Source organism: Balaenoptera acutorostrata, chromosome 8 (genome assembly GCF_949987535.1).
Source record: "Balaenoptera acutorostrata chromosome 8, mBalAcu1.1, whole genome shotgun sequence".
Classification (NCBI taxonomy): Eukaryota; Metazoa; Chordata; class Mammalia; order Artiodactyla; family Balaenopteridae; genus Balaenoptera; species Balaenoptera acutorostrata.
In genome coordinates this window covers 3,725,629-3,745,764 of record NC_080071.1, presented here as the reverse complement: position 1 = coordinate 3,745,764, position 20,136 = coordinate 3,725,629, and the positions used below count along the sequence as shown (strand labels likewise).

Genomic DNA, 20,136 nt, shown 5'->3' with positions numbered 1-20,136 from the left:
TGCCTGGTACTCTCTGTGCTTCCTGAATTTGGTTGTCTATTTCCTTTCCCATGTTAGGGAGGTTTCCAACTATTATCGCCTCAATTTTTTTCTCAGGTCCTTTCTCTCTCTCTTCTCCTTCTAGGACCCATATAATATGAATGTTGGTGCGTTTAATGTTGTCCCAGAGGTCTCTTAGTCTGTCTTCATTTCTTTTCATTCTCTTTTCTTTATTCTGTTCTGCAGCAGTGAACTCCACCATTCTGTCTTCCAGGTCACTTATCTGTTCTTCTGCCTTGGTTATTCTGCTATTGATTCCTTTTCGTATATTTTTCATTTCAGTTATTGTATTGTTCATCTCTGTTTCTTTGGTCTTTAATTCTTCTATGTCTTTGTTAAACATTTCTTGCATCTTCTGATCTTTGCCTCCATTCTTTTTCCAAGGTCTTGGATCACCTTTACTCTCATTATTCTGAATTATTTTTCTGGAAGTTTGCCTATCTCCACTTCATTTAGTCATTTTTCTGGGGGGTTTTCTTGTTCCTTCATCTGGTACATAGTCTTCTGCCTTTTCATTTTCTCTATCTTTCTTTGAATGTGGTTTTCGTTCCACAGGCTTCAGGATTGTGGTACTTCTTGCTTCTGCTGTCTGCTCTGTGGTGGATGAGGCTATCTAAGAGGCTTGTCCAAGCTTCCTGATGGGAGGGACTGGTCGTAGGTAGAGCTGGGTGTTGCTCTGTTGGGCAGAGCTCAGTAAAACTTTAATCTGCTTGTCTGCTGATGCGTGGGGCTGGGTTGGTTGTTTGGCCTGAGGCAACCCATCACCTTCCCGGTCCTTGGTCGAGCCAATGGTGGACTCCAGGAGGGCTCACGCCAAGGAGCACTTCACAGAATTTCTGCTGTCAGTGTCCTTGTCCCAATGGTAATCCACAGCCACCCCCCACCTCTGCAGGAGACCCTCCAACACTAGCAGGTCGGTTTGGTTCAGTCTCCTATGGGGTCACTGCTCCTTCCCCTGTGTCCCGATGTGCACACTACTTTGTGTTTGCCCTCCAAGAGTGGAGTCTCTGCCTCCCCCACTCCTGTCGAAGTCCTGCAATCAAATCCCTCTAGTCTTCAAAGTCTGTTTCTCTGGGAATTCCTCCTCCCATTGCTGGACCCCCAGGTTGGGAAGCCTGACCTGGGGCTCAGAACCTTCACTCCAGTGGGTAGACTTCTGTGGTATAAGTGTTCTCCAGTTTGTGAGTCACCCACCCAGTGGTTATGGGATTTGATTTAATTGTGATTGCACCCTTCCTACCGTCTCATTGCGGCTTCTCCTTTTCTTTGGATGTGGTGTATCCTTTTTGGTGAATTCCAGTGTCTTCCTGTTGATGATTGTTCAGCAGTCAGTTGTGATTCCAGTGCTCTCACAAGAGGGAGTGAGTGCACGTCCTTCTACTCCACCATCTTGAACTAGTCTCCTAGGTTTACTTTCATACATAGGTTAGGCTATGACTACAAAATGAAACCTATTGGAAGCTGAAAAGTTTAGTCTCCGTCTATGGAATGCCCATTTCTGGGAAAATGGTAGGTCACATCTTTCATTCACCTGGTCGTCTGGAGTATCTGGTAGTTGTTTCATTGATCCAGCAGCTGAATGTCTGTTTTATGTAGACACTAGATATCCAAGAGCCCTTTTTACTGAGACTGGCTGTATGGCATCTATCTTTGCTTCCCATCCGAATTTCCTCTTTCATCTCCCACCTTCCTCTCCCCAGCTGAAACACACATATATATCCTGGCAAACTCCAGTTAGTTTCAGGAGTAAGTAAAACTAACCTTGATTGATCTCATATTTACATAAATTTGTAACTGCCTTTGGAGTTTTAAAACTAAAAAATCTACAGTATGACTCTTGTTCTCTGCCTTCTGAAGTGCCCTGCTTTCCAGGGGGCAGTGCTCATTCATTAATTCAGCAAATATAAATAGGGCATCTAATGTGTGACAGCCACTGAGGCTTGAGAGTTAGTCATGAATAAAACAGAAAACTGCTCTCATGGTACACTTTAGTATTTATAAAAAATATGCAAACATATTAAATGTCAGGTGGTGAGAAATGAGATGATGAAAAATAAAGCAGGGTAAGTTAAGAACCTAATACAGTCTGAATGAAGAAAAGAGTCAGGGGGCTATAGAAACTAAAACACATTAGTTAGTATATGAAAAGTGTATTGCTACAGTATCTTTTTGTAAGCTGGGTAGTAAAAGAGTAATGAGTTAATCTCATCGCCTTAAGGTTGAAACAATTTACAAGAATGTTTTCAAAGAACAATAATCTTTATAAATCAAAAGTATACTGGATTAAATTATTTATTGATTAATTGCAGTAATTCAATGCCTAGTTCTAATCATGTTAAAGTGTAATGCTACTAATTAATAATAAAATTAAAGTGATTTTCTGTAACCTTTGAATTACTATGAAAGTAAAGTAGAAAGCCGATTTTTATATTTGAATAATCTGTTTTATGACTACACATCTAACCTAAAGGAAACTTGCACATTTGACCAGGGGATATCTTTTATAATTTGCTACATATTACTCTGTCAGGTGACCTTTTCAAGATGACTTTCTCAATATTTTAGGGAACTCTCATTAAATAGTAATCACTTATCACACGAGTGTAAAAACCCCTCTCTATATATCTGTAAAGATATTTATATATGGATATAAAGAAACATATATATTATGTATTTTGCAAGGTAACATATTGAAGGAAAAGTAGGAGGAAGTTACATCTAAGTATATCAGAAATCATTACTTTAACATTTAGTTTTGAAGTGAGTAGCTTGGAAGAAAGAAAGGATGAAAAGTTGGAATGGAGAAGAGATAGAGAAAGAAGGGGAAAAAATATGTATATAGGAACTGCATGAGTTTGTCTACGATGGCCATGTCTTCTCCCAGTATGAGGTAAGACATTCCCTGCCCTCTCGTTAGGCTACAACATGATGACAATAACTTTCTTAATGATACTTCCATCTGAGATGATCTTTTCCATGATCAATTCCAAGCATTGTTCACCTCTCATTTTTCCATGAAATTCTTTCTAGTTTTCTACAAATGAGTTATTAATTTGTGCTCTGAATTGTCTTAAATAAATAGTTCTTAACTAAAATATTTTATTGATCTTAATTTTTTTCAGTTGTGTTAGCCCTGAGGTTCTATCAAATGATAGGCACCCTGAGGGTAAGGGCAATATTAACACTATAGATACTATTAACATAGTAGATGTTAATAAATTTTATTAGGCTGAAATGAATTGAACTTTAGTACCATTCAATATCCTGATAAAGAAATTAGGGCCTAAACATGGTAAATGGTTTGTTTATGGTGAGAGAGTTACTACATATATGTGTGTGCTTCATTCTTATTCTACATTTAAGCCGTCATATGCTTATTCACTTGTATGGTTTTAAGTTAACCTCATCTGATAATTGTATTTAGCGGTCATCTGCAAGTGAACTTGCTTTCAAGTCTCAAATGACTCTCTACCACTTTATAGTTACTTGCTAAAAGCTTTTGTAGCTGGATTGCTTTAAAAATAGAGGAATACTCAACCCAGAACATCCTTTATAAACAAAAGTTATGTAGGTTTCTCTGATATTTGAAAAAAACATTGCCATGATAGTTTTATGAGTTAATTTTGACTATTGCTAAAATTACTGATGCCATCATTGTTAATATACATTTTGAAACAGCAGCCTGTTGAGAAGTTAAATGCTGGTACTTTAAAAATCCCACCACATATGTCTCACTCAAATGAAAATTTTATTAAATTGGCTTTCTGAATCTTACATTTTCCTTTTACCTGGATACTCCGAGATGACAGTGTTTGCTCAGAATAGATCTCACTCTAAATTTTTGCAGTTTTCTCTATAAAATATTTGGGATATATTTCTATTTTTAGTAATAAATTAGAAAATGCTAATTTTCTTAAACATGCTTTTCTGATGAAAATTTATCAGCTCTAATCAGAGTTTTGCACACATTTTTCCCTAGTGAGTATTTAATTGGCATACCTGGATTCAATGTTTGCCTACTTTATTAAACTCAGTTCTGAAATCAGAAGATATATTTAGGACTATGCAATAAGTTTAACTATTAAAATATCTTAGACTGTGTCAAACATTGGAGGAATGTGAAATAGAATACATTCTAGTATTTCTTAAATTTGTTTTCATTTTTTAATATAATCCTTTAAAGACAGCAATCATAAAATTCTAAGCAAATTATACAAGTTACTTTATCTCTTTGCCTCCTAAACCATGATAAATGAAAAATTGACTCCAGAGAAGAAAGGCTGCCATCACTTTTGTTAACATTTTTAAGAATCTGAAAACTTTTCCAGAAAACCTTCTAAATGTTTTCATCTTAAATTATGTGTCAGCAAATGGTGACACTCAGGAATGTTGTACTTTGAGATTTCTTGGCTGTTATTTTGGTTTCCTATTTGTCCAGAGTGACTCAGATCTGATCCTGCCTGATACTGAATATATCATATGTATGGTTAGGTGTTCCCTTCAAGTAAGAGAGTCCAGTGCTGTAAGCCAATTACCAGTGGCTAGAGAGGCCAATGTTCAACTTGGGTTGGGATGGAATGCTGAGAATGGCACATGAAAAATGAATGTTTGGATGAGATATAGGAGTCCAGATTGAGTTCCTGAGCTCTAATTTTGCTGGTCTGTGTGGCATCAGGTAAGCTCTTCTGGGTCTGTTGTTCTTGCTACTGCAGGGTCCATTAGCATTCTGACTGGTGGTTAGACCTTCAGATATCTATATAGATGGAGGCCCGTTCAGTTTTAGACACATATAAGGAAAAAAGAACTCCAAAGGTATTCCAAATTACTTTCTGGATTTTTTTTTTTCTTGAGTTTGAGTAATTGAATAAGAAAAATAAGAGTTTATTCCCTAGAGTTTGACTTATTTGGGTTTGAATTTCAGTCTTCTCACTTTTTCTTGTGTCATCATTGGCAAGTTGTGTAACCTCTCTGTGCCTCAGAGTAATCACCCATAAAATGAGGGTAATACCATGTAATGCTGAGACTAAAACCAACACATGTGCCTGGCATGTAGAAGACAGCTAAAAACAAGTGTTTATTATCATCATAATCATCATTTCCATCATTTTACTCAAAACAGTCTCTCATTGGCCTTTTTCATATTAAGGGTATTGTTGAGGATGGATGGGTGAGCAGGGAATCATGACATAATCTCAGGCGTGTTTAGTAATACTGACTCTGTTCAAAGATGACCAAAGAGCATCTTGGAGAAGTTAGTCAAGTAATTCAGATGAGGTCACATTGTTAGTCAGAGGAAGGGCTGAATTAAACCTCCAAGTCCCTCATATTCTGGCCAATGATTTTGTTTTTTCTTTCTTTTTATTATGTCACTGTAGTATAAGTATTCATCAAAAGTTTATAAAACACCATGTTGGCTCTTCTGGAAATTCTTCTGCCTTTTATACATATGTGGAAGCAGCTATAAATATCCCAGCAGGGAGAATGTTAGCAAAATTCATAGAACCTACTTCTCCTGAGACAAATAACAGTGAAGGTGGAGTATGAATTGCACTGAAATTGGAGCTCAGTTATAGAATGCCTGGGAGTATGTGCTGTGGGTTTACCTAATCTTTGTGAAAGTAATACCATCCTACTTTTAATTTATTGGTGTATTGTGTGTGTGTGTGTGTGTGTGTGTGTGTGGTCCTAAATTATCAACTGCTTATTTAAATTAGGAATCTTAAAGCCAATTCACATAGCATTTTTTTATTTTTATTTTTTTCACATTTTTTTAAAGGCCAGGTCAAAATTCAGTGAAGTAGGACAATTGATGTACATACATGTGATTGCATAATTTAGTCTCCCCTGTATAACCACTCTGTATTACCAATTAAATACTCTCCAGGTTACTCATTATTCTTACTGAGTATCTTCAGCTCCTGTTTAGGTAGTATATTTTGGTTTGGTTTTCTTCTCTTTAAATAAATTTCACACTTCACTAACTATTACAATGTGAATAGCCCAGTTGCAAATATGAGTTAATAGCTAAATGGTCTTGGCAATTACTTTTCAATAGAAAGAAATATTTGGGAAAGAAGTTAAATGCAGCTAGAGATTTTATAGGCATCTGGCTCCCCATGAATATTCATAAACCTGTATATATACCCATACATGCACATATTTTTATATGGTCTATTAAGATACTGTAAAAAATATTAAAGGAAGAAGTATCTCCTTGTATTTCTGGTTGCTTAAAGAGAAAAGAGAAAGAGAAAAAGAGACAGTGCAATAATGATCTGCCTTGAAAATTACTCCATTTCTGTTGCAGAAAATAGCCATTCACTTATTCTCCAGTTACTATCTACTTAATTACCATGTGAATACTCTGTAATTATATATCCATCGTTGTCCTTTAGATTACATGATTGTGTTTGGTGCTGCTATGCAGTTCTTAGTGTAATTACCCTGCACAGGTTATAACAATTTTTATATTGTGAATATAAAGTGTTATTATATAATTTCATGGTAATCTCTATTTTCTTAGCACAAATTAATTGCATTTCATTATTGCTCCTTCTTATCATATACAGAAATCTCAATTGTTATGCCGTTCAGGTCAGTAAAATGCTGAAAACTTATGAGCTGGAATGTTCCAAAGGAAGGAAGATTTTGTTGGTAGTAATGTATGTAGGCTCTTGCCACAGTGGATATTATTCAGATCGGTTTTAATTGCTTTTTTCTTCTTGTTTTAACCTTTTAATTGGCTTGTCAGCTCTCTAGAGCTGGTGTCCTGTCTTGTATTTCTGAACTCTTCTCACAGCTCCCAGTATACAATTAGACACATGCATGTCCTCAGCAAATAATTACACATCCACCACTTCCATTTTATCATCATGGTGTTTAAAATTAGATCAGCTATATTGTTCCACCTGCTTTTCTTTCCATAAATTCCAGACTGTTGCTGTTGAACACTTACTGGCCAATCTGACTAGCCTCTTTTATCTTCAGCCTTCAATCTTCAATTCCTTCCCTATTTCATCCTCTCTACCAGAATGTCTCCTGTCACCTGTATTTTCTTCTAACCTTGCTTCTTTTAGTCTACCGCATTTTTTTTTTAACTTTCTCTCAGTTCCAATAATTATTAAGCTAAATTTAAAATTTGGGGGGAAAAAGATGATTGTGTTGGGGAAAGTGCGTGTATGTGTGTGTGTCTCTGTGTCAGAAAATAGAAGATGATCCCTTTGTGGTACACCTTGGTTTTAACAAACCACCAACATTCCTAACTCTTTTATTCTTTGGGAGGAATTAAGTATTTTACTTAGATTTGTCTACTGCTTCATAATCGGTAACATTTCACTTAGTCAAAACTGAAATATGAAAAAAAGCAGGTTATGAAACTTCTGCAAAGGTAATTTCACATAAATAATTGATAGAGTGATAAATGAGTCATTAATAAAAATACCAATATATTTTAGTTAAGAACATGCATATCTATCTAATAGAAAGATTACTTTCAAAATGGTTTTAAAGCATTTTTGATGCTTCAAGTGGTAATCTGTGTAAGATAACTATTTTCAGTGCTCTAGGATAAAAAAATTGTTCTTCCAGTTATGGTTAGACTTCTCTCTGTTTCTGAGCTTATCAAGGAAGACTCCTTAGAACCAAAGTGAACAATTGCATACCATAGGAGCCTTCTCATATAATATTCTTCTTCATACTTTGCTAAATTTCTGCTGAATTGGGAAGTGCTAATGAAGTATTCCTTTTATTAAATAAATAACTGAAGAGATAGTTAGAATTTAACTATGAGTATGTAGTAATTATTTGAGAGTGTATAGAGAGGAGACACTGATAAAAATACAGCATATATTTATACAAATTTTACATAGATGCTTGTAATTCAAAGTGGATTATAGCTGAAAAGAGAATGAGAGAGAAATTAGGTAGCATTCCTATGACTTACTCTACATTCCTGTCATGATATTGAGACAGTTGCAGAGAACATGAACTCTGGTTGAGTCAATCAATTTGGAAATAGTACCATCAGGCGTTTCAAACTTTTTCCTGGACTTGCATGTAGTATGTGACATGATTAAACTTGAAATATCAGAGAGCTTTTGAAGGAGTTATTTCGATTTACAAATATCCAGTGCTTGTGTGATAGTTTAAATACAAGATGCTGAAGTCCCCTATCAAGTAAGATCTACTTTCTCCTGTGTTCAGAAATCTTGGAGTTGGAATTGAATAAATAGGGAAGGCTTTAAGAGGAGAAAGAAAGAAGGAAAGGGGGGGGGGAGGGAGGGAGGGAATATATATTAAAAGTGTTGGGCCCAAGAATCCTAACAGTGATGCAGCCAGACATATAATTCAGTATCCTCTACATGTTCCACATCTTAAGCCTAACAGTGGGAGATAGTCAGAAAATTTTCATAGGTAGGCATTGGGAAGCCACTCTGGCAGGGCTGGAGTATAGTGAGCAGCTCTCTGTCCCTAAGCTTCAATTTAGCATAGAGTGCTAAACATGTAAACTGGGAAAAATGAAATGTCTTCCACTTGAATATCTGTAGAGAAAGGGTTCTGAGCCTAAAATTATTTCTGCCTTTTTTAGAGCGAAAGCATGGCATGGCTTAACAGCATGCAATTTAGAATTATTTATTAAACTGTATATTCTAACATCTGTTTACTTCACAATTTTATATTAGCAAACATTTCTTTACATTCTTTAGGTTCCATTTTTAGGCCATGAGACCAGTCAACTGCAATTGAATAATGTGCATCTGACATGCTTCAAAAAATATTAAAAGCATTAAAGGGTGGAGGATTTCCTTTTTATTTAAACATCTTTATTGGAGCATAATTGCTTTACAGTGGTGTGTTAGTTTCTGCTTTATAACAAAGTGAATCAGCTATACATATACATATATCCCCATATCTCCTCCCTCTTGCGTCTCCCTCCCACCCTCCCTATCCCAACCCTTTAGGTGGTCACAAAGCACCGAGATGATCTCCCTGTGCTATGTGGCTGCTTCCCACTAGCTATCTATTTTACATTTGGTAGTGTATATATGTCCATGCCACTCTCTCACTTAGTCCCAGCTTACCCTTCCCACTCCTCGTGTCAAGTCCAGTCTCTACATCTGCATCTTTATTCCTGTCCTGCCCCTCGGTTCTTCAGAACCATTTTTTTTTTTTTTTTTAGATTCCATATATATGTGTTAGCATACGGTATTTGTTTTTCTCCTTCTGACTTACTTCACTCTGTATGACAGACTCTAGGTTCACTACAAATAACTCAATTTCGTTTCTTTTTATGGCTGAGTAATATTCCATTGTATATATGTGCTGCATCTTCTTTATCCATTCATCTGTCAATGGACACTTAGTTGCTTCCGTGTCCTGGCTATTGTAAATAGAGCTGCAATGAACATTGTTGTACATGACTCTTTTTGAATTATGGTTTTCTTAGAGTATATGCCCAGTAGTGGGATTACTGGGTCATATGGTAGTTCTATTTTCAGTTTTTTAAGGAACTTCCATACTGTTCTCCATAGTGGCTGTATCAATTTACATTCCCACCAACAATACAAGAGGGCTCTCTTTTCTCCATACCCTCTCCAGCATTTATTGTTTGTAGATTTTTTTGATGATGGCCATTCTGACTGGTGTGAGGTGATACCTCATTGTAGTTTTGATTTGCATTTCTCTAATGATTGGTGATGTTGAGCATCCTTTCATATGTTTGTTGGCAATCTGTATTTGCAGATGACATGATACTATACATAGAGAATCCTAAAGATGCTACCAGAAAACTACTAGAGCTAATCAATGAATTTGGTAAAGTAGCAGGATACAAAATCAATGCACAGAAATCTCTTGCATTCCTATACACTAATGATGAAAAATCTGAAACAGAAATTAAGGAAACACTCCCATTTACCATTGCAACAAAAAGAATAAAATACCTAGGAATAAACCTACCTAAGGAGACAAAAGACCTGTATGCAGAAAACTGTAAGACAGTGATGAAAGAAATTAAAGATGATACAAACAGATGGAGAGATATACCATGTTCTTGGATTGGAAGAATCAACATTGTGAAAATGACTATACTACCCAAAGCAATCTACAGATTCAATGCAATCCCTATCAAACTACCACTGGCATTTTTCACAGAACTAGAACAAAAAATTTCACAATTTGTATGGAAACACAAAGACCCCAAATAGCCAAAGCAATCTTGAGAAAGAAAAATGGAGCTGGAGGAATCAGGCACCCAGACTTCAGACTATACTACAAAGCTACAGTAATCAAGACAGTATGGTACTGCACAAAAATAGAAATATAGATCAATGGAACAGGATAGAAAGCCCAGAGATAAACCCATGCACATATGGTCACCTTATTTTTGATAAAGGAGGCAAGAATATACAATGGGGAAAAGACACCCTCTTCAATAAGTGGTGCTGGGAAAACTGGACAGCTACGTGTAAAAGAATGAAATTAGAACACTCCCTAACCCCATACACAAAAATAAACTCAAAATGGATTAAAGACCTAAATGTAAGGCCAGACACTATAAAACTCTTAGAGGAAAACATAGGAAGAACACTCTTTGACATACATCACATCAAGATCCTTTTTGACCCATCTCCCAGAGAAATGGAAATTAAAACAAAAATAAACAAATGAGACCTAATGAAACTTAAAAGCTTTTGCACAGCAAAGGAAACCATAAACAAGATGAAAAGACAACCCTCAGAATGGGAGAAAATATTTGCAAATGAAGCAACTGACAAAGGATTAATCTCCAAAATTTACAAGCAGCTCATGCAGCTCAGTATCAAAAAAAAAACAAACAACCCAATCCATAAATGGACAGAAGACCTAAATAGACATTTCTCCAGAGAATTTCCTTTAAAGCATAAAAAGTGGACCATGAACTCCTTTAAAAAATATCGTCTGTAAAGAGAAAAGCTATTAGCCTGGTTAGCAAATTAAGCAGAATTTATAAAATATTCTCATTGTAGCTTATATGCCATTAGATTAAAAAAATCTTTCTATGGAAAAATAATATACATAGAAATGTTTAAAATCACAGGTATACAGTTCAATAATTTATCCCCAGGTGTACATACCAGTGTAAACCAACATTCAGGTCAAAAATAAACATTATCATTACCTCAGATGCCCCCTGGTGTTCTTCATCACTATCCCTTTCCTTCTCCTCAAAAATAACTCATTTTTGACTCTTAAAACCATAGATTAGTTTTGCCTTTTGAAGTTATATAAATAAAAAAGTAGTATATATATTTTTCTGTCCAGCATTTTTCTCTCAATATTATTTTTGTGAGATTCATCCATGTCATTGTGTATAACTGTAATGTCTTCATTTTTCATTTATCTCTTTACATATAAATATACATATATATATGAACTACAGTTTCTCCATTCTTCTTACAATGGGCATTTAGATTATTTTCTGTTTTCGGCTATTTCTAAAACTATTGCTGTGCATATTATGTACATGTTTTTGTGCACATGTACATGCTTTTCTCTGGGATATACAGTATATTAAGAGTAAAAATGCTAAGTCATTAAGTGTGGTTATGTTCAAATTTAGTATATACTGTCAATTGTTTCCCAAATTGGTTGAACCAGTTTATATTCCCACTACTAGTGTATGAGAGTTTCTGCTATTTGTTGTCAATTTGGTATGTGTGCAATGGTATTTCTTTGAGCTATTAATTTGTATTTCCTTGATTACTAATGAGTTGTATATATTCTCACATCTTTATAATCTTAGTCTAAAACAGATTTAATTTATGCACCAAAACTAGTTATAATTAGTAAATTGTAGGTAAGTTTTTAACTTTGACCTTTAGCACCCTAGATAAGTGCAAACTGTTCCTTGCTACAGTATGGTGTAGGGCAATCATCAACCCTCAGAATGTTAACCCAGTTTTTCAAGTTTCTTAGGCCTTCTCAGTGATGTGATTATAAAAAAAAGTGGTCCAAAATTTTAGGTTAAAAATTACATTTTAATTAGGGCTCACAAATTAGTCAAGAAATAAGCTATTTTAGTCAAATCAAATCTATTTACGATTATGAGACAATGTAGTCCCTTTGCTAATCAGTAAATTGTTTTCCGATTTCTTACATTCCCTCGTTCCCAAATTCTATTTACTCAACCAGTCCCACGGGGATCACTTGGGCCTCATTTATGATCTATAAATTGGAATCCAGGGGTGGTGGTGGATGAAAGGGAAAGACACTGGAATTTTTATTTGCAAATAAGTTACCTACATGATTCTGATGAATTATCCACTGTGGAAAAACCTCATGATATGAAGATCTTGGACAGATACATCAGCTGACTTCTATGTCCCATCAGAAAAATGAATCAGGACCAAAGAATGAAATTTAAAGCAATTAGAGACAATATTAAAAGAGCTCTCTGTCAATAAGTGGTATGTAGCAACCTGACGAAGGAAAATTTTTCTTTAGAGATTTCTGCATAGGAGATGGTACTAGATGATTATGTAGGCTGCTGCTAATACATTCTTCATAAATAAAAACAGAAGCTGTGCTGTGTAAACTCTACCTGCCAAGCCTAGAACAACTACAGATAGACATCATAATGGACAGATACTAACACTGACTTAATTTTTAGATCTCCACGTCTCTCACCTTTCAAAAGTGCTGCTTTCCTTAGGTACAGCCAAGACCCTTAGTAATAAGCTTCAGCATGGAATTGCAACAAGAGCACTTGGCATAAAGCAACAGCAAACAGAAGAATGCTTGAAATAAATTTCCATAAATATGAAGCAAGCCTGTCAGTAAATTTAATTTCTGTCTGATTTAATAAACAGCTAGATAAATATACAAACATGAAAATTATAAATTATGTTTTAATTTTTCTCACCTACCATAACTGTCTTATTGCAGGTTAAAGTTTATAAATTGTGATTTTTATCTCAGCTAATCTCATTTAACATTGCTTCATGGTTAGATAGCTAAAATGAAATTGCAGCTCCAAACACAAAGTCTGGGATCAATTTGACCAGTTCTTCTGCTTACGATTATTTGTACTATAAGTTTCAATATTTTGAATATGGTAAATTCGAATACATTGATATGTCAACAGACATATAAACTTGTTTTTCAAAAGACAGGCAGAATATCTAATTGCAAAGTCAATGTGGTTCTTATTAAATGGCCTTTGTTTTATTACTGACGTTCAAGAGGTATAGAAATATTTGAGGAAAACTTCCTTTGTGGTTGAGAAAATTGTCTGTAGTGCTCAGTAGGAAACATCTTCCAAAGTAAAGGGCTCAGCTACAGGGAGGTTTTCCCTCTGACTGATGGGGAGGTTAGGTTCTCACCTAGGAGGGGGCAATAGTCTAGACTTCTGTTATCACTTTCTACCCATGATGGATGAGTTAGTCTTCCAGTCTACCTTTCTATTAGGGTTCCATGAGAGGCACACCTCCTGTCTGCTTACCTGCCCAGGCGTTTGGAAATACTGGGCCTGTTCTGGCTCATAGAGGGAGGCTTCTTTCCACCACACCAAAAACTAGTGAAGAGGTAGGATTCCCCTACTCACCACTCACTACCCTGTTCTCTGGATGAAAAGAGATGCGAAGAGGGACAAAGATAAATGACATCTAAAGAAATTTTGAGCATTTCTGTTCATTTCAGAATAACAGTAATATTTCTCATTAGAAGGAAAGCTGAGGAAACTTGTGAACTTAAACTTTAAAACTCAGAACCTAAAGAGTTTGTCACTGAGTATTATATCAATATAACCCATCTCCTCCTAGAAAGATGAAATGATGCCTAACTCGGGCAAAAAGAGGAACCAATGACATTATTAAAGAATTCTGGTTACATGCAGTTACAGGCTGCTTTTGTAAATTAATCTACCTATTCTCTGACCATTTTAAAATATTAAGTGAAAGGTAACATTTATTGTGACTCAAGAAAAAATCTTGAAATATTTCAAGAAATTTCATTTCTATGTTGTGCATTCTTTCTAGATGTGTGTCATCACTACTGTGTGAATTCTGAATCCTGTACCATTGGGGATGACGGAAGTGTGGAATGTGTCTGTCCAACACGCTACGAAGGACCAAAATGCGAGGTTGACAAATGTATAAGGTGCCATGGGGGACATTGCATTATAAATAAAGACAGTGAAGATATATCTTGCAAGTAAGTAGACAGCTAGCTTACTTTATAAAAACATTTGAACCCAAAAGGACATAGCAATCCAGAAATAAACAGAGAAAACAATGTAAATTATTTTTATTCTAAAATTCAATATGGCAACCATTCCATTCTCTCTCTCTCTCTCTCTTTTTCTTTTTTGGCTAGAGATAGAGTTCAATTCATTTTGATTAAACCAAAGCTTATTAAAAACCTATTATGTACATCTGTGTAATATGAACATTTATCATGTAATGACATGATCAGGTCATTGCCTATATAGAATATTCCTAATAGTAAGCAAGTAAAAGTGAAATGCAACATACTTTCAAAAAGCTATATGTAATACTTCTAAATTAGAATAGCTCAGGCTTTTGTTTCATCATTATTATCAACAATGAGTGTTTGCCTTTCTGATTTTACAAAATGATCCTTTGGGGAAGAAGCAGAAGACCTATCTAATGGAAATAAAATTTAATCTTTTTATCTGACTTTGAAAATTATTGTACACAATAAGTAGAAGGAATAATGTTTCCTAGGAAGCAACTACAACAAAAATGTCCAAGTTAGATTTTGATTACATTGCCTTTTGCTCTTTGGCTTTAAGATCAAGTGAATGGAAAACAGAACTTTGCAGCTAAAGAGTAATGCCATTCAGTTTCTAGCATGAAACAAATTTATGCCACTGGGGTTAGAGATCAGTTCTCACTCTGAACTTCTTTTAACAGGTTTTTTTAAAAAAGGGCTTATAAAGGACTGTACTCTATCACTTGCCCTAGGAGTATAATAAACGAGCATATGCGATAGGAAAGCACGCCTTAAAGGGTTCATGTCACAGCTTCCACCAAGACAGCTCTGCAAGGGTGCCAGCCCTGAGTTATGTTGCTCTGCCAAACAAGGCCCCATAAAATTTTATTACAGACAGCATCGACATTTTTTTCTTTTTTATTTACTCTCATTTTAGAATTACTCCATGTATGATTCGTGTTATCACTATAAATGACATTTACTCAAACCCTCAAATTGTGTCCTTTGAAAGTACATTATTTTTTAACTAAAGTAATTTAAAATATGACTAATTATAATATATGCCTTTGATAAGTACATAAAAGCAAAATGCATTTTCATATAAACTACCAAAATCATGTTTGCTCATTAAGCTCATCAGTTTTTTGTGATGCAACTTTAGCATGACAGAACTTGATTTTAATTACTGAGCATACATCTTTATGTCCAGTGTATCATGTCAGGCATGCACTGTAGAATCTTCTTCACAGCCCCATCCCAGTCACACAGGGAATCATGGACCATCGTATAAGAAAGGTTATGAGCCATAGTTTGCAACCCAGTTTATCTTGGAGAAGCTCATGCAGAGACACACACCCTGTTTCCATCACACAGGGCAGTTCCGTGTGAGGAATGAAGGGCTGAACTCTTAGGACCCTCGGTACTGCCTCCTTTACAGAGAATACTGGCTTCACCAACCTAGAAACACTAGAACCCCATAACTTGAGTAGGCTTTTGAAGGTCCAACATTATAGTTCTTGACTTTTAAAAGATATTTCTGGAAAACTATATGTAAGAATGGATAAATAATAGTTGCTAGCAGTGAGTTGATAGTGGAAATTTAAAGATAAGAGTATAATACTTGATTTATCAGATAGGCTATAATAACACATGAACATGATAGTACAAACAGGACTCTTTGGGTATTTTGAAACTTTTAGTTAAGTTTGTTTTCATTTCTATGATACTTTTCATCTTAGCATTAACTAAAGCTTGCAGAGATGTTGGGATTTCTATTTCATAGGTAAAGAACTGATACTAAAACAAAATCACAACTGAGTTAAATTTTTTTTTACTGAAATGGGAAAATTCAAGCTGCATGTATACTTGCGATTCCAAAGAGTCATGTATTTCTAATGCACAGCCTATGAGCTGTCAACTTCAGTAAAGAATAGATGCTCTGTCAATTATAATGAGTATAATCTTTGAAGCAGAGCTAATTGTGTATTTTTCTCTCTTCCTCAGTAAATATTGTTGAAGAAAGTCTTGATCATAATTTTGAATAGCCTAAATAATACCACTGTGATGTCAAATTGTTATGAGAATTCTTTCTCTTTACTGGACAACTGCTAATTACAAAGTGTGTCTGCATGCACGCACATGTAACATTTCTAAGAAATGAAATTATGATGAAAACCTACATTAAAATATAAGTTGTACTCTTTGATGTATTACAATGATTTGGATAACTTGTATTTCACATTTGAAATATCTACAAAGTTCTGTCTAAAGTTTAGGATTCAAACAAAACCTTTAGAAGGAGAACAGGGCAACATCTCTTATAACTCTTGGAAGCAGAAGTTTAAAAGCAATCGATAATTAGAATATTTTTCTCTTTTAAAAGATGATATTTGGTGTATAGTTATCTTTTTGTGAAAAATTCTTTAATGTATGATGAGCTAATTTTTCTCTTTGATGTTGTCCCTTTGATTGAACCTGAAACTGTAACTTTCTGCTCTTCGATTTTCAAGGAGGCTGGGCAAGGAGAGCAAGGAAAAGTCTCCCAGATCCATTTAACATATCAGACACCACTACCATTAAATATGTACTTGACTCACTTTGCATCCATATTCGTATGGCTCTATAGATTATAAAGAATGTGATATTCTTTGTTAAATCTTGGAAACTTCAAACTACTACCTTCTTCCCCATGTTTAGTTCCACTTTCACGTGTCTCCATTTCATATCTGGTATATAATTGAGTCACTGCTTCTGTTTATCTTGAAAAGAAATGTGATTTTTAAATCCAGGTTCTTAAAAAAAGATCTTTAAATTAAACTTCTGGGAAAGTGTAAGCAGTTCAGTGCATTTCCAGCAGCCCTACCACCCACAAGAGCCAAATAAATATGCACGGAATAAATAAACTGTGGGATTGCTAACCAGTTATTTCAAATATCTAACCTATCATTGGGAATTACTCTTTGATGGATGTACTGCAATAGGTACCCACCATGAAGAAGATCAAAGTGATCAATCAATGACATTGCAGCCTGATTTCTTTATCAAGGTTATGTCCAGATTTATTGTGATACCATTGATTACTTCATAGCACTTAGTACTAACATGATCTCATAATCAGAATATTGACATGATCCGTTGTAATTCTGATCTGGGCCAAGGCTTGTATGATTCTATTACCATACTTCTCATAGAAGAGTTTCCCTCAATAATTTGGAATGTCAGTGTACTTTTCTCTGTTCCACCAACAATTTTCAATGTCTGATCTAATAGTATTTATTTATTCATTTATTTATTTAAAAATATAACATGGCAAGTAAGAAATTTCTGTAATTTTCCTATTATCATTATGCTTGTTTTTCCCATGTAGCAATAGCCACAGTGCTTATTCTTATCCCAGACGGGTAATGTACTATAAATTAGAAGCATTTCCAAAAATTTTCCAAGAAAGCCTACCTCATTACTTTGTTGCCATATTGCATATTGTTCCTATAATATTACTGTTTATTTTTGCAATGAACTGTTACGTTTTTTCCTTTAGAATAAAAAGAGTTTGACACTAATTATAGTACATATTCAGGGAGAAACAGTGGGGTAAAAGTGACTACAGAATAGTTCTATGCTTTCGTACAAAATGTGGAGTCTAAAACTCATAACAGTTCTTTGGACCAGACTTTCCAGTTTAGAAGGAATAGCTGAAGCATTTGCTTCCAGAGTATTTGATAATGTGGTTTATAAATAATAAAAATGTCACCAAACTCTGGTAATATGAAAAGGGAATAAGATACTGATGCTAATGTCTCCCTGAAGTGTAAGTGATAGACACTAGAGTATATTTTTTCACACCTATATCTAGCTATATTAAATTTTTATATTAAACAAATGGGTTGAAAATTTGAAAATTACCAAAAGAAAAAATTTATTTGTCATCATTCTATTAAAAAACATCTTTGCCTCCAGCAAGTCTCTCTTTCTGAAAACCTACTTTTAGCCAGCCACTGCATTAGTCTGCTATGATGAATATTCTCATCTTTAGAGAATTTGTGTCAGCTCTCAACAATAATCACGCCAGAAACAATGAGACTTTTTTTCTTTGTTGCTGCAGCTGCACTAATGGAAAGATTGCCTCTAGCTGCCAGCTATGTGATGGCTACTGTTACAATGGTGGCACGTGCCAGCTGGACCCAAAGACAAATGTACCTGTGTGTCTGTGAGTATTTTCTAATGTTGTGGGCATTTTATGATAACAACTTTAGATGTACATGGAATCCCTGCTCTATTGTTCTCCTTTCTTGGCGTAACATATTTTAAATGAATGTTTCGTGGACATCTCTGATCCAGTATTGTTCCTCATTGGCTCATGTACTACAGAATCTCCTCCCTCATCAATTTGCTAGTGATTTCATATGGAAAACCTCATTCACTTCTTAGCATCATACCCATTTCAAACATTCAGAGATCTTTGAACTTGGAAGTGCCAGTAAAAATTGTTCTAATTTAATTGACCTTATTTACAATAGATATGTGAAACCCAGACATAATCATATTTATAAATACTTTGGTACTTAGGACCATTCTTTTCAAAGTCTGTAAGGTATCTTTTCAAAAGTATAATACTATTTGATTTTTTGTATCAGGTTTTGAGTTTTGTATTATGTAAACCTATTAAGCCCCTGTCTCTTTTGAAATACATTCCCTCGAATCTGGGTTTCTAAATGTTTGGAAAGTATTGTAGATTCTCTGCTCCTGAGAAAATCTGGAATTTAATATATTCCCTTTTCAAAGACCTGATTGTCCATAATGGAAAGTTTGAAATAAGACCATTCAACCTGTGTGATCTCTATTTTGAGTTTTCTTTTATCACTGCTTGACCAGAAGGATGATGCCCACATATGATCCACGTCTGCATTCTGTTCCCCACCTTGTCAGAATAGCCTATGATGAGTGTGTATATAAGAAATAAGTGAGCATACCTGGGAAAAATTTTGTTCATGTGTTACTCTTTCTGTATGAAATGAATTTGAAACGTTTGAAAAAAAAAAAAGTCAGATGCTTTATTTAGCTGTATTTTACTGAAATTCTGCAGATGCTCTGTTGGGTTTAAAAGTCAGCGCTGTGACCAGAAAGAGAACCCTTGTGATCACTACTGTCAGAATGAGGGGATTTGCACTTTAACTGCGTTTAATGAGCCGAGATGCAAGTAGGTTTAACCTTCCACTTACCGCTAAGCTTTGTGTGACATCATTTCAGGCCACAGTTCATTGGTTTAAATCATGAACATCCACATGCTTTTCACAGTGTGTACTTAATCTCGGGGCTCATCTGTGTCATACACACTTAACCTTTGCTTTGCTCACCGACAAGTGTATGCACCACAGTCAGCTAGATTGTCTAGAAATATAATGGAGGGAATTAAAAAGCTCGTGGAACTGTCTCATAAAAATACATTTGCTAGAACAGTGGCTTTTAATTAGAGGACAGAAGCAGGTGTTTTTAGACTTTATTACTCTACTGGATACTATAATTGGAATAGTGTCTTTTATTTAGTAACTGACTTTTCATTTCAAATACTGATAAAACACATTATTTTGGCTCCCAAGATTTCAGTGCAACTGTCTTACCTTAATCAGTAAGACTTCTTTACAGAAGAAATAGGTATATGCTAAAATATTCCAGAAACTTCATTTCATATCATTCCTTCTTGATTCAATTTGTTCGTAACAAATACATTCTTTTCCTCTGTGAAATCTCAGGGACCACCTTTGGGGTAGCTATCAACCTTCATAACAATGGAAGTTATTTTTGCATCTTGCATTTGAGCTTTAGAGATGGATCATATCTGACATCCTCCTTAATACTCCATGTCATAAACAGAAACCCTGATCGGCA

At 35.0% G+C, this 20,136-nt stretch overlaps 1 protein-coding gene across 1 annotated transcript in view; it reads left to right on the top strand.

Annotated features, from left to right (window-relative positions):
• LRP1B (LDL receptor related protein 1B) overlaps positions 1-20,136 on the top strand; it is a gene marked incomplete at its 5' end in the record, with an annotated part of 1,526,008 nt that overhangs the window by 1,473,278 nt on the left and 32,594 nt on the right. Inside the window, 2 exon segments of the mRNA XM_057550915.1 lie at positions 14,055-14,229; positions 18,353-18,457. Of these exon segments, the coding sequence (XP_057406898.1) occupies positions 14,055-14,229; positions 18,353-18,457 (280 nt within the window).